This window comes from Podarcis bocagei (genome assembly GCF_964188305.1).
Source record: "Podarcis bocagei genome assembly, chromosome: 17".
Classification (NCBI taxonomy): Eukaryota; Metazoa; Chordata; class Lepidosauria; order Squamata; family Lacertidae; genus Podarcis; species Podarcis bocagei.
In genome coordinates, this window is record NC_138143.1 from 35,789,377 (window position 1) to 35,815,986 (window position 26,610).

The 26,610-nt window shown below is 46.4% G+C and overlaps 2 protein-coding genes and 1 long non-coding RNA gene across 7 annotated transcripts in view; 1 reads left to right on the top strand and 2 right to left on the bottom strand.

Annotated features, from left to right (window-relative positions):
* Positions 1-644: 644 nt before the first annotated feature.
* LOC308576950 (cystatin-F-like) lies at positions 645-8,467 on the bottom strand. The gene is made up of 4 exons (XM_081177071.1): positions 7,855-8,467; positions 4,313-4,485; positions 3,425-3,547; positions 645-809 (listed from the first exon to the last, which is right to left on the bottom strand). Exons 1-4 carry the CDS (start codon positions 8,036-8,038, stop codon positions 732-734), a joined length of 558 nt encoding a protein of 185 aa, XP_081033197.1. The 5' UTR covers positions 8,039-8,467; the 3' UTR covers positions 645-731.
* A 5,261-nt stretch (positions 8,468-13,728) lies between these two features.
* Positions 13,729-16,861, bottom strand: LOC308577100. 2 transcript variants are annotated; one of them, XR_014003439.1, is made up of 3 exons: positions 16,706-16,861; positions 14,071-14,139; positions 13,729-13,964 (listed from the first exon to the last, which is right to left on the bottom strand). It is a non-coding gene; the product is annotated as an uncharacterized lncRNA (long non-coding RNA). The 2 variants fall into 2 exon arrangements; XR_014003440.1 differs by having other exon boundaries at positions 13,729-13,987.
* Positions 16,862-20,695: 3,834 nt separating this feature from the next.
* TMOD1 (tropomodulin 1) overlaps positions 20,696-26,610 on the top strand; it is a 39,642-nt gene continuing 33,727 nt past the window's right edge. Inside the window, exon 1 of one of the 4 annotated variants that reach the window (XM_081176827.1) lies at positions 20,696-20,925. The gene's annotated coding sequence lies outside the window, so the exon portion shown is untranslated. Of the gene's footprint in view, positions 20,926-21,217; positions 21,363-26,610 lie in introns of those variants that run through there. The other 3 variants (XM_081176826.1, XM_081176822.1, XM_081176823.1) reach the window with 3 other exon arrangements.

Consider the following 26,610-nt stretch of genomic DNA (forward strand, 5'->3'; position numbering starts at 1 on the left):
AGATCAGGCTTACTAGCTGCTTTGCTTCTCAATATTCTCTAGTTGGCCTCTGTTATCTTCTCCCACCAATAGGGAACCTATGTAAGGACTCTGTATGGGCTCTCGGATACCCCATAAGGGAAAAGGGCAATTTTTGTTTACAACAATTCAACACAAAAAACAGCGACAATTTGTTGTTGACAAAGGACATATCAAGGGCCCCATTACCTTCAGTAGCTTAGGGTCTCATCAAACCTCAATCTGGCCCTGCCTGCAACATTTCTTTTTATATATATATATCTAAATCTTTTTTATTGAGTTATGAGGCAGAACCACATTTCAAAACACAAGTCTTCTCCCGTCACATGTATAATAGATTTTGCGTGTGATGTAACCTTCAGTCCTCTATTAGCCCTTGTAAAAGGAAGAGGCCATTGGCAGGATGGTTAACAGCACTTGCTTACCGTATATTTCCTTGGTGTGTTGCCTGTTTATTCCTTTGCTTGACCCCTGCCCTGTTTGGTGTATTTGCTTTTAGCTGCACTGAACCTACTTCCTTCAGTTGTGCCACACGTTTTGCAGTTTTTCCCCCACCCCAGCATTTGCCCGACTTCACCTCTAGGGTGCAGAATTAATCAGCGACAACCCAATAAAACCACATACAATTCTTTACAGACCAGCATCTTTAATGACGATTTTGTCACAGAACAACATTTACAAAAACAGAGTCCATTGCCTGTCTTAGGGGGAGGTTATTGACAGAGGGAGACTGGGACTTCGACTTGATGCAGCCAGGGGGTGATCCAAACTTCAAAATAGCATCTGAATGTCTGAGAAGGGGGGGAAGGAGAAAGAAGAATATTAAAATCAGCCCAGTGTCGAAATCTAGAAAGCTGACCTGTGTCATTATCCAATGGCTTGTTCAATATCCTGAGCAGGTATTTCAAAAAGGAGCTCACAGTTATTCCACCTTCCTCTTTGACAACCCCAAGGCAAGGAGATGTGGCCGCAGCTCCTGCAACATTCATGCGCAACTCCCTACTCTGGCCTCATGCCCAACGTGATAAAAGACAGAGGCCTCTTGCAATGCTCTGGCTTAGGAAACGACAGCCTTGTAGTGCTTTCGCTATCTGATAAGTGTCGAGAATCCAGCTCGACATCAGTAAGAAAATCAGTAAGAAATCAGTCTCACACCAAGATGACTTGAAGAAAAAGCTTTGGCTACAGCCGTAACGTTTATTGTGTGTAGTAAAAAATAAATCATCCTCTCTCCTCCAGCACTGCGCTTGCTCTGCCTGGTACTCAAAGGTACCAAATCAAAGGAATGTAACCTTGCTTTTGCCCACAGACAAAGAGAGTGTTATGCTACGTGAGCCAATCATTAGTCTAGCATGAGGTGTTCACGTGCTCATCATGCTCTTAGCAATATCTCGTGCTGTAAAACCACTCTGCAATAATAAGAACTCTGCTCATGCTCTTATGTACAAGCAATCATTTTCCCACAGATAAGCCTCATAGATTACGTGGGGAAAGATTCTGCATCAGCAAGGGAAGAGTCTCTCGCTGCTCTCATGATGTTGCCACTACTGCACGACTTCTCATGTTGCGCAGGGCTAGAGGTCCCAGGCCACAGGGGAGCACCGAAGGCCACACTCCTTTGACAAAGTGCCTTCTGTGGCTTCGTTCCCCCACATCAGTAGAGCCTCCCCTGATTAACCAGCAGCAGCAACCATTTCAAATTTTCCACAGTACAACTTTCTCCTACGCAGTCACCCCAGAGCATTGTGGGAAATCCATCATGGCCATTTGCAGCCGCTCACTGCTTGGTGGGTGGGGGTAGAGGCTCAGGGCAGGTGCCAGAAGGTGTCTAGTGCTGATATCAGGCCTGGGCACAACATAACTAATGCAGAAATAGGATGGAGCAGGGCTTTTTAAAGCCAGAACTTGCTGGAACTCAGTTCTGACACCTCTTAGGTGGGCACCATTGCCGTTATAAAAGAACCAGAGAGTTCTGGACCCTCTTTTTCTAGGAAAAATAGCACTGGGAAGGAGCCATAGTATAGGTTCCTCTCACATTGCCCAGTGCTTCTTACATTACCTAAGGTATTCTGTGAAAGGTACAGGCATATCTTGGTTCGCAAATGCCTTGCGAGTCGAACATTTTGGTCCCCAACGCCACAAACCTGGGAGTGAGAATTCTGGTTTGCAAACGTTCTTTGGAACCTGAACATCCGACGTGGCTTACGCGGCTTGGTTTCCGAATGTTTGGAAGTTGGACGGACTTCCGGAAAGGATTCCATTCGCATTCCAAGGTACCACTATATTTTTTAAAAAGCTCCCAGATTTGAAGGTGGAAGGTAATGTCAAGTCTCTCGGACATTAAGGTTCCCAACATGTAACAAAATTTGCACCTTCAGGACCTTGGAGAGGTAAGAATTGCAGCTGTCTCCCCAACATGAATTTTGCATGCTATACATTTATGCAGTGAAACACATCCAGCCGCCTTGGCTTGTGTGCTGCATGAACCAATCATGTTCTCTGGCCCTCTTTGCCATGTGTATGAGTTCTGCAACACACCAGTCAATGTGAAAAGTGTTTCCTGAAGAGAGAGAGAATTTGAAATCTACAGTGTGGTTTCTTTACACGTGGCTTCCCTTATTAACTTATTGAATTATAACTGGGATGGGGAATCTGTGTCCATCAACATCTGGAGAACAATAGGTTCTCCCCACTGCCCCATTTATCACTCCCAGGAGTAGGTATGTCAGTTTATTGCAGCAGCAAAAACAACAAATTATTGTGGCATCTTAAAAACCAGCAAATTTGGTTATGACATAAGCCGGCCTTCCCCAGCTTGCTGCCCTTCAAGGTTTTGGTTTTTTTCATTTTATATTGGTCACTATGCTTATTTTACCTACATTTAAGTTATAAATATAATGTTTGCACTTCTAGACTCATGGACATTGATAAAGATGGGCACAGCTAAGTCACCAGTGAAGAGATACCAATATGCATAGGAGTCCATTCCTAGGGGCCAAGGTCCCTTTGGCTCCCCTAATAAAATGTTTGAGGAGGCCAGGTCTCTCAAAGTTGATGGGCAGTGCCATTCAAATGATGTGTTGCACCACATAATGTGCTCAGTTAAGTGGGGCAGGGCCTACCTCCCCCCGCCCCATTTTATTCAAGTTGGCCTCCCTGCAATATGGATAGCACATCAGATCCTGGCTGAATCTAGACACATGGGGGTGGGGGATTTCAGGAAAAAGCGTTGTAAACCTCGTAATGTGAAATCACGTTGCCAAAAGGCAGAACTCCACAGCGCCATCTGGTGTCACAGTGTTCTAACGCATTTAAAACGCTTTTTCTTTACTAATGTAGCTAAGTCCCCCGTAACATTCCACATTAGTCCATTAGGAAACCAATGAGAAATCTGAACACATCTTACTTGTCTCAGTGTCTTTTTCCTCTGGAAATCACATCTGTCCAAGTCGGGCTCGGGATGTATCCTTTTGCTGCATACTGTCCGGCAGATATCAACATCGATTTTGTATTTCACCCCTCTCACAACCTAGAGAGAACAATTTTCACTAAAACAGACATAGTAAGGCAAATTGAAGAGATAGAGGGAACTTTTTATATACCGGGGGAGCAGGAAGGGAAGATAACAGTTTTTTCAAAGGCCTTATATTTCCACCCCACCCCACCCAAGTGGGAGGCATATTGTTAAGGCATGTTGGTGCCTGTTGCTTGTATATTCATCCTACTGTTATCTCTGATTATTGGTTTTGAAGGACAAAAACCTGTTAAACCTGTTTGACCAGAGACTACATTGGGAGAAGGTGATGAAACAGCGAGGTTACTAGCTGGGGTTCCATTTGGATCATATATAACCTCTTAAAACAGCTGCAGCCAGTTCTTTTCTGCACCTTATTCAAGATGTTCATGTTAGTGATTAAAGTCCTTAACAACTCAGGCCACAAACACCTGAAAGACTGTCTCCTTCCCTATCAACTTTCTCTGGTGTCAAGATCAACAGAAGGGGCCTGCCGAAGCTCAGGGTGGTGGCAGCCCAGAAGATGGCGTTCTTTGTGGTTGCAGGAGAAATGTAGACCTTCCAGAAGGGCTTATTTAGCCATCAGCAGAGCAGCAGCTGAACCAAGATGCAAGTCATAATAGCTCACTTCAACAGTGTGACTTTCAGACGCACTGCAGTGATATTTCCACCTGAGTGTGAGGTGACTTACGGGAATATTTCATCTCGCATTGGCACCAGAAAATGACAGGTTTCGTTTCGTTGATGAATTTGTTGCCATAACAGCCGGAGTTTCCTTACCTGCCTCATGGCTTTGTTTATGCGAAATTCTCTGAATAGAAAGATGTCATTTGAACTGTTGTTGTATCTGTAAACACCAAACCTAGCAGCTCTCTGAACTCCTGGGTCGTTGGTCTTGACAGTGATAGGAGATCCAGGTTTTATGGCTGAATTAGGCAAATGCCTCTTGCTACCTGTACAAGCAAAATTCACAAATAAATAATTATTTAGAAATTTTGTCCAGCTGACACATGGAAATAACCTTGTGACATATCAGCTAGGTTTGGAATTTCACACCTCCACCTCCCTATTTTGGAAATGTATTCATCATTTGAATGAAAGCGGGGGCAAATTTGACCACAACACAAATTACAATTGGAGTCAGCCCCTGCGAACCAGGCAAATAGTTTTGTGAGAGAAATGTGGCCCAGAGCTGTTTGTTTTGTTTTTAACTACACAGGGCTTTGTGGGTTTGCCCAAGGTGCTAGCTTGCCATTCATTTGAAATACAGTGGTACCTCGGGTTACAGACACTTCAGGTTACAGACTCCGCAAACCCAGAAATAGTACCACGGGTTAAGAACTTTGCTTCAGGATGAGAAGAGACATTGCGTGGCGGTGGCACGGCAGCAGCGGGAGGCCCCATTAGCTAAAGTGGTGCTTCAGGTTAAGAACAGTTTCAGGTTAAGCACGGACCTCCGGAACAAATTAAGTTCTTAACCCGAGGTACCTCTGTACAGGCAATGGCTGGTTTGATGTGCGACCGTGCGCACGTGCATTGCACCGACCCCAGAAGTGGACAGAAAAGGGGGCAGAGCGGGGGTAGAGGGCTCTCTGCTGATGCTCGCGGGGGTCAGCAACGCAACTCTCTTGCAAAATGGCCACCACCTGTAGTCCCAACACCACCAAAATCTACCTTTTGGTGCCTCCAACTTTACTGAAGAAGCTTGCTGTTTGGCGAACTCAGACTGAAAAACTGACAGCTTTCAAAGCTGATGTCGTATGAGGAGGGGAACCATCAGCTTCTTCCTTTCTCTCACAGTTAAAACCCACTCTGTGGTTTATCGTTACTCTGCAATCAGCAGTTGACTCACAGGACACGACAAGAGAGTGTCAAAACTGCAAACTTTCTCCAAAGCAAAGCTTGATATGGCAGTGCATTTAAACAATAGGTCAAGTTTCTGGCAGTGTAACTGGTGTGTAACACGGTGCAACCCACAAAGTCCTGGTTTTGCAACTGTGTGATGAAAAAAAAAACAATTGTCTGGATTAATGCATGGTAAAAATTATGCAGTTTCTCTCCCTTGAACAGTACGGGCCGGTTCATACGTTCATATTAACCATGTGATCACTACAAGTACAGATTTATCACGGCTAAAGAAATTAGGTGATACATGCATGTGTAAAGGTAAAGGGACCCCTGACCGTTAGGTCCAGTCGTGACCAACTCTGGGGTTGCGGCGCTCATCTCGCTTTATTGGCCGAGGGAGCCAGCGTACAGCTTCCGGGTCATGTGGCCAGCATGACTAAGCTGCTTCTGGTGAACCAGAGCAGCGAACGGAAATGCTGGAACGGTACCTATTTATCTGCTTGCACTTTGACGTGCTTTCAAACTGCTAGGTTGGCAGGAGCAGGGACCGAGCAACGGGAGCTCACCCTGTTGCAGGGATTCGAACCGCCGACCTTCTGATCGGCAAGCCCTAGGCTCTGTGAACTAGCTGCACACAAAAGCAGGGACGCACTGATTAGCCTCAAACATGACACCACACATGCTGAGCAGCCCCTCCCTTGGCATCTGTGTGCACAATGCAAACATCTGTAGGGAGGGGTTTTTCAAATGTACAGGTGTATGTGCAAAGCCCCTTCCTCCAGACATTTGCCATGTGTCCATGAATGCCAGGAGGGGGGTCACTTAGCATGCACAGTATATGGGGGGTACACACTCTTAGGTTGCGCTATTCACTCAGCAAGTGTGTCTGAATGTTGCACGCTGTGAATATGTGTCCAAATCACTCAAGTGGAGACGTTTATCCCAGTCTGCATGTGCATTGGACTTGATTTTTTTTTAATTCTTGATGCTTTTATTGTTGCGTTGATTTGAGATTTGCTTGTAGAAAGCATTTCATAAATGGAATGAAATAAATAATCTACCGCACTTCAGAATGTGTGTATAGCTCTGTTAGGGATAGACATAAATGCAATAGAGGAAGAGCAAAAGAGGAAGTGGTTCCAAATTCCACGCACATTCCCAGCAGAGAAGGCTACATGCACATTGTAAAGAGCGAGAGGGGAAGTGTTTTGAAATTTCACACACATTCACAACATACTGAAGCCAACTGGATAACTGGATGCCTATGGGGAACTGAGAATGGCACATGAATTATGTGTTCATTCACAGTGGTCACTGTGATAGCAGCAGTTAGTTAGTAGGTCCATCTTCTTCCATGGTCTTCTCTTTCTGTCCCCCTTTTCTTTTTCACTCTGAATGCCAAGCTGGGCAATTTCTCAAATATTCCCACCCTTTGGCTGGCACCCCACTGCTAGTATTAAAAATACAACTCCATGTACATCAGTGCCGCTCCTTCCAGAAATGTTGAAAACAGCTGCATATTCATTTTACAGTAAATAGCCTTGAGAAACACCTAAAACAACACCCCCCCACACCAGTGTTAATCAAATATCGGGAGGGGGAAAAACACCCTTAGCTTCTTCGCTACTCAGAATATAAACCACAATGGAAAAAGAAAGATTTCGGTTTATCTAACAGCAGGCATTTTGTGAGACTCTGCTTTTTCTGTGCATTCATGTCTGAATAAAGAGAGAACCTCATCATCATCATCAGTAATATCCTGCCCTTCATCCAAAGATCACAGACCAATTCACAACATAAAAATGAAAATAAGAGAACACAAAATGCACAATAAAAACAAAAACAAACCAACACCCCCCCTCCCACTTAACATTAAGTTTTCAGCTCAGATCTTGAACCTTTAAGCGCAGCCTGGCATCCAGCTATTTAGCAAAAGAAGTTTTCCATGCATGGAAGATGTCATGGGCTTGGGAAGAGAGTTCTACGTGCTGAACCTCTGTCTCAGAGGGTTTGCAAAGGAGCATCAGGTGGCATCTGTAATCCCGTTTTCAAATAAAACACTGGAAAATCTAAAGTTGATCTACCAGTAACTGCTACTAGGAAACCTTGCAACAGCCTCTCTTTCACAAGGGTGTTACAGTCCTTGATTCAATTGCACACACTCTCCACCCAGTGCAACCCTGTTTCTTAGACTTAATTAAAAAGTAGTGGTCTCAACTGATAATGGCTGCGTACACAACATACATTTAAAGTGCATGGCTTCCCCTAAGGAATCATGGGAACTGTAGCTTATCCACCACAGAGATGCAATTCCCAGCACCCTTAAGAAACTACAGTTCCCGTGATTATTGGGGGGGGGGAACCCATGTACAGCATTTTAAATGTGCTTTAAGTGCATTGTGTGTAAACACCCAATATTGTACACACACCTGCAAATGCCATGGGAGAATACTAAAGCTGTTTCCTGATCTTACCAGCTGAAGTCCTGGCCACATTGCAGAGAAGAAGGCAGCAAAGAAGAGCCATTTTCCTCCACCCAACGGACACCATTTCTACCTTCCTACCAGCAAAGAGACGAGGGCTGCTTGACTCGAACACTTGCTTTTTTGCACCTAGCAGAGGAAGTGGGGTTTCCACTGTCTGTTCAGGAACTCTCATTGGTCAAGAAGAGCATACTGTATAAAAAAGCCTCGATCGCTATCTCCTGTCCCACTCATTGGCCCTTGCAAAATCTATTAGCAAGTTTCTTTTTGAAGAACTCTGGGTGATGTTAGCACTTCGTGCAGAACAGGGTTTGTTTGTTTGTTTGTTTTTAAAAGGGAAGTCAGATCCAAAATGGGCAGGTAGAAGGAGTCAGAGGCAGTTCAGAAAGAACATTGGGGGGGAGTTCAGTCAATCAAGTCATGCAAAAAGTTGTGCTATGTTAGGTAATAGAAAAGGGTGTAGCCAAGACCCTGATCAAGTATACCCATTTCTCTTTCGCCCTGCCAACGACCCTCCCTGCAGACTCCACTGCTCCGGGTATTCACCAATGCTTCTAGAACGAAGGAGATAGTTCTAGAACATGGTTCTAGTCCTGTGGTGTTGCGATAAGGGTGGGAAGCCAGAAATATCCAAGATGGCATTCATAACACGGACCTTACTGGAGCCAACATGGATGTGAAATATTTGTGTCCCAAATGCACAAAATTATTAAAGCAGTTTGGAAACAGAGCAGTCTTCTGTCTAGGTTCCTCACTGATGAGAGGCAGTCACAAGAGATACGAAGGAATTATGAGTTCTCAATGTTAAGTTGTGGGTGAACATATCAGACGACACAGCGATTCTTCAAACAGCTCTTGTTTATTCACAGGCCAGAACAAAACTGACTGAAGGGTTCAGCCAACCTGCTTATATAGAGCTCCACTACAAAGCAACAGTAACAACTTTCTGTAACTATCCAATCACTGAATGTCACTTTCAATTCCTTATTTGCATATGCGGACCTGAGTGAAAACTATCTACAGTATCCCCCTGCTGGCCCAGGGTGAGAACTTCAGTACATAACTCTCAACTCTCCCAAGATCCCTCTTTCCTCAAAATCCCAGTCCTGAGGAGCTCCTCCCACTCTGCGTTGATTTCTAAAGGCCGTGGGATTTGACACTCACCAAGAAAGGATTATGCACACATGCAGAAAAGGCATAGGTGCGTTGAAACCACGTATGCTTTGAGCATGAATTATAATCACATGTTGTTGTTGTCGTTTAGTCGTTTAGTCGTGTCCGACTCTTCGTGACCCCATGGACCAGAGCACGCCAGGCACTTCTGTCTTCCACTGCCTCCCGCAGTTTAGTCAGACTCATGTTTGTAGATTCGAGAACACTATCCAACCATCTCGTCCTCTGTCGTCCCCTTCTCCTTGTGCCCTCAATCTTTCCCAACATCAGGGTCTTTTCCAGGGAGTCTTCTCTTCTCATGAGGTGGCCAAAGTATTGGAGCCTCGGCTTCAGGATCTGTCCTTCCAGTGAGCACTCAGGGCTAATTTCCTTAAGAATGGATGTGTTTGATCTTCTTGCAGTCCATGGGACTCTCAAGAGTCTCCTCCAGCACCATATAATCACATACCACTCGGCAATTGTAAATTTTCCTATAAGACCACTACGAGCGGTGGGCAAATCTGTCAATTTCTGTTTCTCTCACTCTCTCATTTTCCTATTCTTCAAGTTCTCCACATTTCCACATCAGTTTGCAAATTGTTTTTTTCTCTCTCCAAAAAAGTCATCTTGAAAAACTGATCAGTATTTTTGTGTGAATTTCTTTTACTGTGCACATTTTCCCCCAAATTCTCCAGCCAAGTAATGTGTATAAAAAAATGCAAATAATATGGTGAATTGTGCATGAAAATGCATATATTACTAGAGGCTCTCCTGCTGATCTTGAAAGAGTGGAGTGACTCGCGTGATCTATCTTATTATTACACGTATCTCTCTCCTCTACAAAGAATAGAGGCAATTTTTCTGAAGCCGTACTGGCTCTCCTACAGGACAAGTGAAGCAAAACATTCTATGCTCAGTTGAGGCAAGCACAGTTCACCAGGGGGCACTATTACCCTTTCGAAGAAACTTGATTCAGGACCATCCTTGGCTCAAAGTTCTTGCTCTGGGCTCTTCGGCACCGCTCCCCAAAAGCCACATTTTCCAAATCTGTTTTCTGCATTGTGGCCCTCTGTGGTTCATACCTATGGGAGTTGTTTGCTGTTCTTGCATTCCATTGTATTTCAGATCGATAGTCGTGTTGCTCATCTAAAAAAACTCGCCCATGGACCCTTCATAAAACCCACTCCCTCTTTCCAGAAGAAATAAGGAAAACACCTGGTCTCTGCTTTCTTCCCTCTTCCCTATATTTTGGGGGTGTTGTAAGTCTGCTGCTATTTGGACTGGACTTCATTTCCATGTCTAGCTAACAATACGATTCAGCGATCATCAATCCTGCTATCAGCTCTATAACCCATGCAGGTGATGCGCTCTTAGTCCATTGCTGCTCTAAAGGAGGAGGGAGAGGCACTTCTGGGGAAGCAGTGGATCTGTGTCATTTGCTTTCTAGTGATGAAGCTTTTGCCAGATTGTGACAACCGGTCTCAGAAGGGACAATAGCACATTGTGTGACTTTTCTGGTGCGTCTGTCATTCTCTTACAACATTCCTCCCCTCTCAGGTGAGTAAAGGAAAATCTGCCCTGTGGTCCTGACTGACTAACACACCCAACAACTCGGCCTACTCAGAAGCAGGTCAAAGGGACTTCCTCTCAGGTAAGTGTGTTCCTTCCTGCCTGCACCACTTGCTACCTTGCATATGTAGTAAGGTTAAAGCTTACTGGGAAATGATATATAATGAATTGAAAAGGATGTTTAAAATAACTTGGGGGGGGGACGGGACCCAGAAGCTTTTATTTTGGGAATTATAGGTACAGAACTACCTAAATGGTATAGAAATTTATTTACGTATGCGACTACCGCAGCAAGAATGCTACTTGCTCCAAAGTGGAAAGAAGCAGAAGTCCCAGCAAATGGAGAATGGATACAAAAACTTATGGAATATGCAGGAATGGCAAAACTTACCAGAAGAATAAGAAATCAAGATAACAAACTTTTTATAAAAGAATGGAAATGGTATATTGAATATTTACAGATAAATTGCAAACAGATAAAAACATTGGCAGGATTATTGTAATAACCTTCAGTTTCATAAGAGCATATATTTAAAGTGGGACATGGGTGGTGCTGTGGTCTAAACCACTGAGCTTCTTGGGCTTGCCGATCAGAAGGTTGGCGGTTCGAATCCCCACAACGAGGTGAGCTCCTGCTGCTCTGTCCCAGCTCCTGCCAACCTAGCAGTTCAAAAGCACGCCAGTGCCAGTAGTTAAATAGGTACTGCTGTGACGGGAAGGTAAATGCTGTTTCCATGCGCTCTGGATTCCGTCACGGTGTTCCATTGTGCCAGAAGTGGTTCAGTCCTGCTGGCCACATGACCCGGAAAGCTGTCTGTGGACAAACACCGGCTCCCTCAGCCTGAAAGCGAGATGTGCGCCGCAACCCCATAGTCACTTTTGACTAGATTTAACCGTCTAGGGGTCCTTTACCGTTACCTAGGTTTAAAGTAGATAATTAATTGAGCAATTTAAGTGACTTTGGATATGCAGAAGATATTTAAAAAACTAATTTAAGGAACTGCAGTAAGAGGGGGAAGGAAGTCAAACTCTGAAAAGTTAAAATGTCTGTAAAATTAATGAAATGTATAAATTTGAAAAGTATATATATATAAACTTGCTACCTTGCATCTAGCATGCAGGGGCCTGGTGGAGGATGGAAGTGACACAGAGGAGGAGTTAAAGGAGGGGGGAAATGGGATAACCCCAAAACCCTGAAATTACAAATGCACGTTACACAGCACAATGGCATGTAATTGATTTAGAAATGCTTTTTGCATTATTGCTGAAAAGCGGGTTTTAGCGCCGGGGGGGGGGGACAGTGGGGATAACCCCTAAGCTAAATAACAGCACAGGGAGTAAGCTAAGTGCATGAGTAGTTGTGGCTAATCCTCGGCTAACAGAAGATCATATCTTCTTACTTCTCTGAAATCCTTTGCAGCCCCACCTTTCTAACTGAATAGGTGGTTGCCACTTCCTAAGCAAACACTTTCTCACAGCCACATGCCTAAACCACATCCTAATGCCAATACTGACTGCCCTGTGTTAATTCTGAGCACGTTGACACTAAGCAGGCACCTGATTCTGCTACCTCTTGGTCTCTGGGTTCTCCCAGGTGGGGGCTGAATATTGCAAACTGATCATTGGCAGGTGACACATTTTTCGGTAACTTTTCGGGTTTCCCACCCAAAATGTAAATCTGGATTAAATGGCTGGGGGTGGGGGGAGGATAGTGGCTGGCATTTTGATTCCAGCAATGCTGTGAAAAGCCTGCATGCACAAGAAGCATAGATACATGTCAGGATTAAGCACCTTTACCACCCATGCTGTCTCCCCCACCAGCGATAGCAGAGCGAGGGAACCTGTGGCTCTCCAGATGTTGTTGGACTCCCACTAGCCCACTAGCCCCAGTCATCATAGCTCCACAGCATGTTTTCCCCATAAGGCCACCTTGTCTGTTACCTTTGCAGGGAGAATTGCTCCTCCAGTAGTGTCTGGAATGCAGATAGACCAGATCCATAGAGAGACTTCTCACACCAGTGACTGGGAACGCTAGGAGGGGAAGCAGCCACCTGATCCAGCCGACCTAGACACACGACCAGTGATACACCAAGTGAGCATCTTCCCAGCAACAGCACATTGCCAGGAAGGTGGTGCTTGAAATGGTCCTTTGGTGCAATGGTGGAGTTAAGAATCAGGCTCAGTCACTGAAGTCACCACCCTCCCATACTAATACTTTGACTTAAGAAAAAGGGAGCCAATTGTTATTTGGGCAGTGTGGAATAGAGAGGGATAGAGAGAGAGAGAGAGAGAGAGAGAGAGAGAGAGAGAGAGAGAGAGAGAGAGGGATAGCAAGACAGAGAGAGATAGAGAGGAATAGAGAGAGTTAGCAGTTGCATTGGAAGTAAGCATGGACACCGCAGGGATTTGAACCCCGTCCTGGGAACCAGGAGCGCCGACCACCAGTGTCTTTTGCTTTTTTTTTGAGCAATGCAACAAGGGGAAAAGCAAAACCTGAGAGAACATTCTGTGAATGTTCTCTCAGGAAAAAGAAAACCTTAAGACGTTAAGAAGAGCTCTTTGGAGAGACCTGTGGAGAGACCAGCAGAAAAGAAAATGAGGAGAGACCAATACAAAAGACATTGTTTTGAAAACAGACGACTGAGTGGTAGAATGTGAACTTACCTAAAGCAGCACTGTCGTAATGCTGGTGACTCTCACTTCAAGAACAGTGAACTCTGGGAAGCCTGAAGGAAAGAGGAGCTGGAACAAAAGAAGAAGTCTTCTCGTACCTGCAGGTGATCCTCATTGTGGTGACACAGAATAGGCCCTCTTCTGACAACTCTGTCACCGCAACCTGAAAGAATCTTAGCACAATGAGTTGCAGACAGAACACAAAATGAGATATATATATATATTTTAAAAAACAGCTTTCTTACCACCATGACTTCTGGGACTCTGCTGGAAGAGCTGGCTTCATTTGAGTGTTGCAGGATCTTTGGAGAGACCTGTGAAGAGACCAGCAGAAAAGAAAATGGGAAAAAGGAGAGATCAATACAAAAAAAAAAAAAATGTCTTGGAAAAACACACTGAGTGGTGTAATGTGAACTTACCTAAAGCAGCACTGTCCTAAGGCTGGGGAAGTCTGAAGGAAAGAGGAGCTGGAACAAAAGAAGACGTGTTCTCCTACCGGCAATGAACCTCATCGTGATGACACGGAATAGGGCCTCTTTTGACAACTCAGTCACCACAACCTGAAAGAGTCTTAGCACAATGAGTTGCAGACGGAACACAACAGAGATTTTCTCCCTGGCCAAGCAAGGTATACTCACCTAAATGTCCTTCAATCATGGAATACCATTTTGAGTGCCATTTTATTTGAAGCTGGATGAGCCGTTAATCTAGAGGGGCAGAACAGAGACATCTAGAATCACTAGTTTGTCCCCAGTCACCTTCCACCAATCTTACAGAAAATGAGATTATTATTTTTTTAAACAGCTTTCTTACCACCATGACTTCTGGGACTCTGCTGGAAGAGCTGGCTTCATTTGAGTGTTGCAGGATCTTTGGAGAGAACTGTGAAGAGACCAGAGGAAAAGAAAATGGGGAAAAGGAGAGACCAATACAAAAAAACATTGTCTTGAAAAAAGATAACTTTGCTGGAAAGAAAATTTATATTGTGTTCCATCCGCAGCTCTTTCTGCTAAGGTTATTTTTGGTCTCGATACAACCATCACACCACCTTAAGCTCATTGGAAAAAAGGTAGGATATAAATGTAAGTACTGGAGATGATGTGGGACGTGGGTGGCGCTGCGGTCTAAACCACAGAGCCTACGACTTGCTGATCAGAAGGTCGGCGGTTTGAATCCCCGCGATGGGGTGAGCTCCCATTGCTCGGTCACAGCTTCTGCCAACCTAGCAGTTCGAAAGCACGTCAAAGTGCAAGTAGATAAATAGGAACCGCACTGGCGGGAAGGTAAACGGCGTTTCCGTGCGCTGCTCTGGTTTGCCAGAAGCGGCTTAGTCATGCTGGCCACATGACCCGGAAGCTGTTCCGGAGGTCCGTTCTTAACCTGAAGCACCACTTTAGCGAATGGGGCCTCCTGCTGCCGCTGCGCCACAGGAGCACGATTTCTGTTCTCATCCTGAAGCAAAGTACTTAATCCGAGGTACTATTTCCGGGTTAGCAGAGTCTGTAACCTGAAGCGTATGAAACCTGAAGCGTATGTAACCCGAGGTACCACTGTATCGCTCCATAAGGCACACTTTTTTCCTCTCCACTGGTGGAGAGCCAGTGTGGTGTAGTGGTTAAGAGCACTGGACTCGTAATCTGGGGAACCGGGTTTGCTTCCCCGCTCCTCCACATGCAGCTGCTGGGTGACCTTGGGCCAGTCACACTTCTCTGAAGTCTCTCAGCCCCACTCACCTCACAGAGTGTTTGTTGTGGGGGAGGAAGGGAAAGGAGAATGTTAGCCGCTTTGAGACTCCTTAAAGGGAGTGAAAGGCGGGATATCAAATCCAAACTCTTCTTCTTCTTCTTCCTAAAAAGTATGGGGAAATGTGTGCATGCGTCTTATGGAGCAAATGGCGCTGCGCAGCTCTCCCTCTCTGCACAGCGCCTCTTCACTGCTGGAGAGGCGCTGCGCAGAGAGGGCCACCTTAACCTCACTGGGTTGTTGTGAGGTTGTTGTTTAATAGCCCTTGTTTAGCCCCCTGAGCAACTTGACAGACAGACAGGAGAACATTGTTCTTGTTTTCCCTCTTCAGTCAGTCTTGGATTCCATCACTGCCTAAACCATGTGCCTCTGTCTCTCCAAATGGCCAGATGATCCCATTTTTTTTCCTGGGGCTTTCTGTGAGAGAATGAAATCCAAGCACTAATGCCTGTTAAAATGCTTCTCCTGTTCACTTGCAAAATGAAGCTTTTGAAAGGAAGCTCTATCTATAGAAATAAAAGATTCAGAATACAGTGGTGCCCCGCAAGACGAATGCCTCGCAAGACGGAAAACTCGCTAGACGAAAGAGTTTTCCGTTTTGGAGGTGCTTCGCAAAACGAATCTCCTATGGGCTTGCTTCGCAAGACGAAAATGTCTTGCGAGTTCCTGGGGTTTTTCTTCCTCCCCCCCCCTTTTCTAAGCCGCTAAGCCGCTTATCAGCTGATCCGATCAGCAGATAAGCCGCTAAAAGCCGCTAAAAGCCGCTAATAGCACTAATCCGTCAATGGGCTTGCTTCGCAAGACGAAAAAACGGCTAGACGAAGAGAATCACAGAACGGATTCTTTTTGTCTTGCGAGGCACCACTGTATTTCCCCCCCTTGTTTTCCTCCTCTAAAAACTAGGTGCGTCTTATGGTTGGGTGCGTCTTATAGAGCGAAAAATACGGTATTGCTAAGAACATTGCAGAGGGCCTTTATTGTGTTACCAGCTACACTTCATCAGCCTGGATCCACCAACACTTCTTGCTTCTAAGCCTTTCCTCTGCTAAAGTCTTCCCAATCTTGGCTTTTCTAGTTTCAGTGATGAAAACTTCACACTTTCCCTAACATCAAATGGCTTCTCTAGATGCCTTTTAAAAGAAAAAACGCTCCATCTCCCCTACCTATTTTTCACTGTGCTTGAAGCAAACTTCATACCCATCTGTGTGCTTTCATGCGCTCCTTCTTACATCCAAAGACTAGTTAGTTTGAAAATTAAGCAAAACTTGATTTATCCCCTTCATGTTCCTTCATTTTCTCTTGGCTTCTCCAGTTGTCATGTGGTGGTGGTGTTGTTTTGGTGATTATCCTTAAAATCTTCATCTTGGTATTTTTCTGAGTTTTCAGTTTAGATTTTGCTTGGCTAAGCTTTCTTTTGGGGACTTTCTTGAAGTCCATCTTTTGTCCACAATTGACTGTCCCTCTTTGATTAGGATTAATTCTTCTTTGGTCTTCTAGTTTCTGTTTCCGTTTGATTTCAAAATTATTGCCTCTCCTAACACTTTTTAGATAGATAGATACCTAATTAATACATATTATCAGCTCATAGGTGAGAATTACTTGTACCTCTTTTTGAAGCTGTAAACAGTAATGTTTCAGTAGAGTAAAATCCCTTTGTTTACTTTAAAAAATCTAACCTAAAGTGGTTTCAGTTGTGTTTACAAACCTGTTTCCTCTTCCCCAGCCGGGTCTCTTTCCTAATCCCTCTGCCCCTTAACTCCTTAAGCTTTGACCAGTGAGAGGGCCAACACCAGTAGCATAGCCAGGGACAGGCTCACTCACTGGAATGCGCCTTGCTCCCTCCACCACCTGTTGGTCATAATGACACATAAAAAGTCCCTTGCAGCATTAATACAGTGGGTGTAAATGTCTTCATTTTCAGCATGAAATGATTGCAGGGCTTTGGTGAGGAATTAGTATTTTCTTTCCACATTCATACATTCTGGAAATAAATGTGTTTCACACTGTTCCTTTCATCATCTTATTATTAAGGCGACTCCCTCACCATTTCATCTTGACCCACACTTGAATAAACCTGCAAACAGATGTGTGTTTACTCAGAAATTAGTCCTAGTATATTCTATGGGCCTTACCCATTCATGTTTTTAGGATTGTTGCTGCAGATGTTGGATTGGGGAGGCATGCGCATCATTTCTTGGCATTTATTAACCCATCGCGCTCTCGAGTGACCACTGTGGTGAAAAAGGGCTGAGGGAAAAGCTATGGGAAGAGGGGCTGGCTTGGGACCATGGGCCTAGCCAAGGGGGCAGGGGGCAGGTGCCCCCCTAAATCAATAAAAATACCTAACTAACTGAGGTTCTGCCCTCCCTAACAAAAGTCTGCCCCCCCAAAAAAAATCCTGGCTACGCCCATGCCTGGGACTCAGTGGCCCCCATTGAATTCTATGGAACAAAATAAACAGGTTGCAATATGGGGCACAGCTGAAAAGGACAGCAGTTGCTTCTCACTCCAGACACTTGATTCTGCATACACACATTTTAGTCTAGAATCAATGGAGTCTGAGTGCTGGTGTGTGTTTTTAAATGTACAGGCAGCGACTATTTTACGTGCATCCGATTGAGGTGTGATCGTCACTCACTCATCTCTGTGGACCTGGAAGTGGTCCAAAAAGGGAGTGGAATGAGATGGGGACAGGGCAGGGTGGGGTGAACAGGGTCCGCCAACACGCGCGAAGTCCCTGAACGCAACCCCTATGCAAATGGGCAGTTGCCTGTAATCCACACGGTCTAGAGCTATTGCACATCTTTTGTCTGAAAAGTGCTTCTTGAGATTGTGTACACCCTTTGGGAGCAATTCAGTGTTGTGTTATTATTGAATGTTCTGTCAGCACAAGTTGTTCAACTTGCCAGATGGAACAGTCCCTCCTCTCTGAGACTCCATCCCAGCATGCTTTTAGAGGGGTTCTCCTGACCCTCCCAGAGCCATTTTGGGGGAACACACAGGCAGGGGGCAGCGGGGAAGAGAAGGGAGGACACTCCATTTCACAAGCAAATCTCCATATGCAGGGTTTCTGCTGAAAGGACTCATTAGGTGACTCCCACCCTATACCTTTACAGGACATTCAAAACACATTACTTCCCTCAATCGATTCTGGACACGGCAGTTTGTTAAGGGTTTCTGGGGTCAGTTTCAGGGTCCGTTCCATAACCTACGAGCTATGTAGCCTTTTGTCCTCAGGTAGGGAAATCAAAGCATCAGCTGATGCATGAAAGAGCATATGATTTCCTTCTTCATACAGGTGCCCATTCACCCCCACTGCCCAGCAGGAGCAAATTTCCCTTTGCAATGGTGTGTTGATGGTGGTTGGAGCACGCTGGGCTTGGAAGGGGCTTGGAAGGAGAAGGAGAGTGTGATCATAATCTTTTTGGAAATTCTAACATTTTAATTGCATGGAGCTAGCAAAGCGGGCAACCAATAATGGTAGCATTTAAAGAACAGTTGCAAATATTAGACACGGCTTGCTTTTTAATTTTTGTTCTTGAGAATCCATGTGGTAAAGTCGATGAGATCTGGGAGGAAACCATATTCAATCCCTGCTCAATCATGAAGCTCACTAGGTAACCTTAGGCCAATTGCTCTCAACTTAGTTTACATTATAGGCTGATTGTGAAGACAAGATGGGAGAGTATAGAAAATAATTCATTTTTTTTAAAGGTTTTTTTAAAAAGGTAAAGGATCCCTGGACGGTCAAGTCTAATCAAAGGCAACTATGAGGTAGCAGTGCTCATAGGCGCCGACTCCATGGGGCCTGAGGGGGCCCGAGCCCCCTCAAAAATTCGTTTGGGGGGCTCCGCCCCCCCAATAATCTCGGGCGCCCCTCCAGCAGAGCGCCACCGCCGCCCCTCCCCCAGCCCAAAATGCACAGGGTCGGGCTGCATGCCTCCTGCCCTCCCTCCGGAGCAAAAGCTCCACCCAATTTCCTTCGGAGCTGATTAATAGGCGCAGCACGCTCTCCCCTATTCGCTCACGAGGAGGAGGCGCCACTTTATCTGCATATTCATGAGCTTATTTATTATTCATGAGCTTTCGCGGGCTCCCCCAATATTTTTTATAAGTCGGCGCCCCTGGCAGTGCTCATCTCAGGCCAAGGGAGCTGGCGTTTGTCCACAGACAGCTTTCCAGGTCATGTGGCCAGCATGGCTAAACTGCTACTGGTGCAACGGGACACCGTGATGGAAACCAGAGTGCACGGAAACGCCCTTTAGCTTCCCACCACAGCGGTATCTATTTATCTACTTGCACTGGTGTGCTTTCGAACTACTAGGTTGGCAGGAGCTGGGACAGATCAACAGCAGCTCACTCCATCACAGGGATTCGAACTGCTGACCTTCCGATCAGCAAGCCCAAGAGGCTCAGTGGTTAACTTTAGACCACAACACCACCTGCTCTCCTATGTTAGGAATATAATGTAACTATCAAAACTCCTTTAACCCTCTGTTGAATAAATAAATAAATATAAACCTGGGATCAACTGCACCACAAAAAGTCTTATATATTTCTACCAGGTATTAAACATAACTCATTTGCAGATTAAAAATCATGCCTTTGCTGATAATTTTCCTTTTCCAGTAAAAATATATACACTCAGATCAATGGGATCAACAACACCCCAGATGTAAGGAAGAACAAATGGTTGATTAAAATTGCTGAAGTTTTGGTGGGTGGCAGATCGAGACTACGTGCTGACAGTCTGCAAACGACCGGAGTTGTTCTAACAGGCTGCACTTTTACGGAAGCCCTTTATTGTATTTTATTCAACTGTACAGTAGTTAAAAGCCACAGGAGCAGAAAGGAAAAAGGGGGAATGGCGCCCCTAGAGGTTACACGGATAACGACAAACTCCGCGGCTGTTTTTTTTTTTTTCCCTTCAAGGAGTTAAATAGCCACTTCTGTGTTTTTATTGTCTTCCCGGAACCACGTGCGTTTCTCCCGGTTTTTCTAAACGCCCCTTTGCACACTTACGATTTGCGGCATAGATAGGCTCGACCACGCGGTTGCCATTCTGTGAACACCTAAAAGTGGCGGGGAAGAGAGAGAGAGGTCTGTTGCACCCGGGGCGATTTGTTGCTTCGGTGGGTGGGTATACCCTCCCCAGCAGGGGTGCCAAGTTAAAGAGCACATTTGGGGGTGGGGCAGGTAATCCCCGCGTAATTAAGCACATGACGCAGCATACACACACTTTTTGAATGCTAATGTCCATCAACTTGGGGGGGGGTGGCTCCCTCAAATAATTTATTGGGGGGGGGGCGAAGGGACATCGGCCCCTAGGAGCTCCTCAGGCATGGGCGTAGGCAAGGGGGGCAAATCTAAATCGAGCAAATAAATCAAGGCACTTAACTAAAAGCAGAAATCGCAGAGTGGTTTGGACAGATTCTTCTGCGCCGTTGGAGTCAAAACAACATTTAAAACAACTTGTGGAGACATTTCATTCCGAATTTGCTAGACAGAGGATGATGACAGGTGGGTGTCCTGCCCCCCCCCAACATAAATCCTAGCTACGCCCATGCTCCCAGGTAACTGTATAAGAGGCGGATCTCGCCTCCCCGCCAGCGATCCACAGTGGAATCGCCCTCTCCAAGCTCTCCTTGCCTCTTCCCACCCCCGGTGGCTGGGAAGAAGAGTCATCCTTCTTTCCTCGGTGGATCCTGCCTGCCAGCCAGTCGGTGGGGGTGGGCGGCCTTCCCCTTCCGCCATCCTCTGGGCCGTATGACTGACAGAGGCGGCGGGAGGAGCCCCCCCCCCGGGCTCTCCTTTCCTGCGCAACTTTAAGAGCGCGCCTGTCCCCGACGCGCGTCTCGGCGGCAGTCGGCGCGCGTCTTCCTGGCGCACCGCTCGGCAGGGCCACGGCCTGGGAGGCGGCAGCAGGTACAGAGGCGGGCGGGGCGGGGTGTGGGGAGGCCTGGGGGGCCCCCTCCGGCTTGGGACACCCCCCGAACCCCACCTATGTCCGAGAGACCCGGCGGCAGCCCGCCAAGCCATATGTGGCCAAAACATCCCGCGGTCACCACCGGGGACCGGCCGGGCGCAGCAGCAGAGCGCCTATAAATAGCCGAGTCCTCCGAGTCCTCCTCCCTGCCGCGGTTGCGTGGAGGGAGGGAGGGAGGGAGGAGGCGACGCCCCCCAGCGCGTCGAATTCGGGAGCCCCTTGGCTCGTGCGAAAGCAGTGGGGCCCCTGACGCGTGTGTGGTAATGGCAAGACCAGGCTAGGTGTGGCTGGAGTGTAGCAGGGCGAGAGGCGCACCCGGAGGGAGCCTGCCTGGAAGTGGGACCCTGGAATGACAATACCCTCCAACATTTCTCCGGTAAAAATAGGAACGTCCTATTCAATTAATTATTATTATTATTTATGTCCACCCATCTGGCAGGGTTTCCCCAGCCACTCTGGACAGCTTACAGCACTTATAAAAACTTATTAAGGCAACCTAGTAAGATGGGCAGGCAAATAATAATAATAATAATAATAATAATAATAATAATAATAATAATAATAAATAATTGCCTGCCCATCTTACTAGGTTGCCCCAGCCAGTATAATTTCTTATCTCCTTGGTCCGGGGGTCCCATAACCCCATACTCTCTGACATTTCTCTGATGAAAATAGGGACATTCTGGGATCAAATCAGATTCTGTAAATCCGGGGCTGTCCCTGGAAAATAGGGACACTTGGAGGGTCTGGAATGGTCTCCTTTCAGACATTTTATCCAAACTCCTCCTGGACCTCTTCAGGAAGCAACCTGGCGCCAAAGAGCTAGGCAGGTGACTCTCTTCCCCCCTCCCCAATTCCTCTTCTGACAGGGAGATAAGTGGGTCGGATGGGCGGTGGACCTTGCCACCTTAAAAGCTTTGGGCATTGCAAGAGACGAGCAAGCAGGGCCAGGAGGAAAGTTGTTGGCAACCCTTTGGGTGCCTCTGCCCAACTCAGTGCAAAGTTTCTCTCTCTCTGTGTGTGTAGAAGGGACGCTTCTAAATAAATCTCAGCGTCCTGACAATAAGCTGGCCAATAATAGTCTGTTAACGTACAGTAACAACATGCTTGAGAACTTGGGCGAGGGGACTCTGTAACTGCTTGGCATCCCAAAATGGGCAACGGACCATGCTGAATTGTATGTTTCCAGCAACTTGTCTTGAAGCATGTTTCAGGCTTTTAAATCTTGTTTATGCACAGTAGGCTAGTTGTGCCCAGAAACCATGTGGCTTTGTGATGCATGTGAGGTGCACATCTTGGGGCCCATACAGCTACATTGGTACTGTTAAATATGTTGCTTTGACCACCTCTGGATGTGGCAGCGAATCCTTGGTTTTGGAAACTGTGCTGTTTGATGGACTTTCATCCTATTTTTCCTGACCCAGGAAGAGAAGAACCTCCTGCTCTTTATGCCAGAATCAGAGACAGTTTCTCTTTGCCTTTTTTAAATTTATGCAATCCCCAATAACCTAAGACAGTGAGTCATGAAGTGGGTGGGTTGCCATGCTGCAAGAGGGAATGTTATGCAGTGAAATGGTTGGCAGGCCAGCTTTGCCAGTTTTCTCATATGTGCTCCTGTTCGTTGACAGTAACAACCAGAGCTGCCAGCTGACCAGAAGAAAACAACCCAATTTGTTACATTTGCAATAGATAAAGGGACCCCTGACCATTAGGTCCAGTCGTGGCCGACTCTGGGGTTGCAGCGCTCATCTCGCTTTATTGGCCGAGGGAGCTGGCGTACAGCTTCCGAGTCATGTGGCCAGCATGACTAAGCCGCTTCTGGCAAACCAGAGCAGCACATGGAAATGCCGTTTACCTTCCCGCCGGAGCGGTACCTATTTATCTACTTGTACTTTGACATGCTTTCGAACTGCTAGGTTGGCAGGAGCAGGGACCGAGCAACGGGAGCTCACCCCATCGCGGGGATTCAAACCACCGACCTTCTGATCGGCAAGTCCTAAGCTCTGTGGTTTAACTCACAGCGGCATCTGCATCCCAAAAAACACTTTTGCAATAGTGTTCCTTTAAAAAGGAGAACAGCAAGGGCGTAAGCATTCTTGCCAGTTAACGTCTCCCAGCTGACCAAAATAAAACAGCCTCGCTTGATCCTATTCCTTTATATTATTCCAGTTTCTGGATGCCACAGGAGGGGAGAAAGCTCTGGTGCTCAGATCTTCCTTGTGGGTTTTCCATAGGTTGACCACACGATGCTGGACTAAATGGGTCATCGTTCTTTTTTAGCATTTGCTTCATTTGCAGAAATCAGCAAACCTTTGTTTTAGGGCATGAGCGTAAACATTCTCACCTGCTAATGGCTGCAAATCATGTTGCTGTTAAATGCATAGAAGCAGGACCTGGAAGAATGGTTGACAACCTTAACAGCAATCTAGTGCACAGGAATTATAACCAGGTGGAGTTTTTTCCTAATGTGTAGACAAGCAGCAGGAAAATACTGTATTTTTCGCTCTATAAGACGCACGAGACCATAAGACGCACCTAGTTTTTGGAGGAGGAAAACAAGAAAAAATATATTCTGAATCTCAGAAGCCAGAACAACAAGAGGGATCGCTGCGCAGCAAAAGCAGTGATCCCTCCATTCGCTCCATAAGACGCACACACATTTCTAAATGGGTAAAAGCTTAATGGTAAGGATTTGCTGAACTAACAAATTGAAGTGGAATACAAAGAAGGGAGGTATGAGGAGGTCTGGGGAAATAAGCGTAAGGAAGATATGTTATGGGAAATTATTTGTTTTTTAACTGTTTTTATGTTGTATTTTGTTTCTTTTTATTTTTTATTTTTTTAATTGTTATATTTTAAGAAACTTTAATAAATATCTTTTGGGGGGGGGGAAAGACGCACACACATTTCCCCTTACTTTTTAGGAGGGGAAAAGTGAGTCTTATAGAGCAAAAAATACGGTACAGTACTTCTTTGCTGATTGGGTGTGTGTCAAACTGCTCTTAATAGCACCAGGACTGATAAAAAGAGGGCAAGGAGCAAACTCTCTAGGAAGCACTTTGAGCCTTAAATAAAGGATCTCGGGGGGTGGGGGGTGGCCTTGATATGATGGAACCTTTCTTCACCTTCTCACTAGAAGGATGCTCAATGAGTGAGGAGGGGCATACTGTGCCATCTGAGCCTAGTGGTACAGGTGATCAGATGTCAAGCAGATGACAGAACCTCTCTTTTAATCTGCTGTAAATAAGAGATGTTCCAGGAGGTGCAACTGTATTGTGTAGGGACAGGGTGGATAAAAATCAATGATTAAAAAAAAATAAAAATAGGATTTTTAAAATTTAAATCAGATTTTTTTTATTTAAATCAGATTTTTAAAATAAAATGCTTTTGGAGGAAAAATCTTTCTAAAGATAGTTTTCTATTTAAGTTACATTACAAAGTTACATTACATTACAATAGCCAAAGGCTATTCATCAGGAAATAAGGATTTGTTTAAAGTTTTTCATGTGTGCTAAAACTCATGTGTGCTAAAAGTTTTTGTTTTTAAAAAATTGTTTAACCACATCAGTTAACAAACATGGGTACATATGCTATGTCATTGTTTTAGTTAAATAAATGGTTATTAAGGAAATGGTTATTTTTCTCCTTCCAACAAAGTACAGCAGAAAAGTTGTCCAAATATAAACAGTTAACTTATTAAACCTCACAATAATTTCATAATCATCAGTCTATGTGTTTCTAATACTAGAACCAAATCAGTAATTTTTGATATAACTGTAAAAACTACTCTGAAAACATATTATATTCCAAAAATCAAACCTTCAGCTGGTTGTAAATATTAAGATGATACCAGAAAGAATGAGACTTTCTGGGGGCGGGGTGGAATGATTTGAATCAAGTCTTGCTGACTAGTGATTTAAATTGATTTGATTTAAATCAAATCCGCCTTGTGTAGGGAGAACAAAATGTGCACCTGCCAGAGCTTCCTCTTCTACACAAATGTTTAAAGGGACGTGGTCCTTTCCACCTAAACTCCAGATTGTAGTAATAATGACAGTGGGGAGAAATCCCCATTGTGACTGCAGCTACATGCCACCATTATGACATTTGCAGGCGGTTTTATATATAAAACATGTGATGTTGTGGCTGAAAGGCTGGGGTGCAAACCAGAGAGGTCTCTGCATTCCTCTCTCCTCTTTCAAAAACTCGATTGGTGGCCTTAATCAAACCACTCCATCTTGCTTTGATATAGGAACAGTAATACTGGGCTATCTTGTTTAGACTTTGGAAGTTAAAGGAGATTCCAACTAAACACTAGGAAGAACTTTCTGACAGTAAGAGCTGCTCAACAGTGGAATGGACTCCCTCAGAAGGTGGTGGACTCTCCTGCCTTGGAGGTTTTTGAGTAGGGATCAGATGGCCATCTGTCATGTATGATCTAATTGAGATTCCTTTACAGTGATGCCTTGGTTCTCAAACTTACCGTATTTTTCGCACCATAAGACGCACCGGCCCATAAGACGCACCTAGATTTTTGGGGGGGAAATAAAGGGAAAAAATTTTATTTCCCCCCCCAGGTGCGCTGCGCTACACCAGGAGCTTGGGGCATGCGGAGCTCAGCGCGCCCCAAGCTTCTGCGTGCCGGCAAGGTCTCCGCTAGCGTGGGAGAGCTGGGCGCCTCTCCCAGGGCTAGCGGACCCCTGCGCTAATCCAGAAGCTTGGGGCAGGCTGAGGTCAGCGCGCCCCAAGCTTCTGCGTGCCGGCAAGCAGTCCGCTAGCCCTGGGAGAGCCGCGGGGCTCTCCCAGGGCTAGCGGATCGCTGCGCTATACCAGGAGCTTGGGGCGTGCTGAGCTCAGCGCGCCCCAAGCTTCTGCGTGCGCGCAAGCAGTCCGCTAGTCTTGGGAGAGCCGCGGGGCTCTCCCAGGGCTAGCGGATCGCTGCGCTATACCAGGAGCTTGGGGCGTGCTGAGCTCAGCGCGCCCCAAGCTTCTAGGTGCGCGCAAGCAGTCCGCTGCCGCCCCAAGCCTCCCGCACCCGGCAGGAGGTCCCACCGGGTGCGCGACGCTTGGGGCGGCAGCGGGCTGCTTGCCCGCACCTAGAAGCAGCGCGCCCCAAGCTTCTAGGTGCGCGCAAGCAGTCTGCTGCCGCCCCAAGCCTCGCGCACCCGGCAGGAGGTCCCACCGGGTGCGCGAGGCTTGGGGCGGCAGCGGACTGCTTGCCCGCACCTAGAAGCAGCGCGCCCCAAGCTTCTAGGTGTGCGCAAGCAGGGTCACCTCCCCAGCCGGAAGAGCGCGTGCGGGGAGTGTCTGCAAGCCTCGCGCACCCGGCAGGAGGTCCCACCGGGTGCGCGAGGCTTGGGGCGGCAGCCTGTCGCCCGAAGCACGGGGAGCCCTCGGGAGGGCTCCCCCTGCTTCGGGCGAGTGTCTGCAAGCCTCGCGCACCCGGCAGGAGGTCCCACCGGGTGCGCGAGGCTTGGGGCGGCAGCGGACTGCTTGCCCACACCTAGAAGCAGCGCGCCCCAAGCTTCTAGGTGTGCGCAAGCAGTCCGCTGCCGCCCCAAACCTCGCGCACCCGGTGGGACCTCCTGCCGGGTGCGCGAGGCTTGCAGACACTCGCCCGAAGC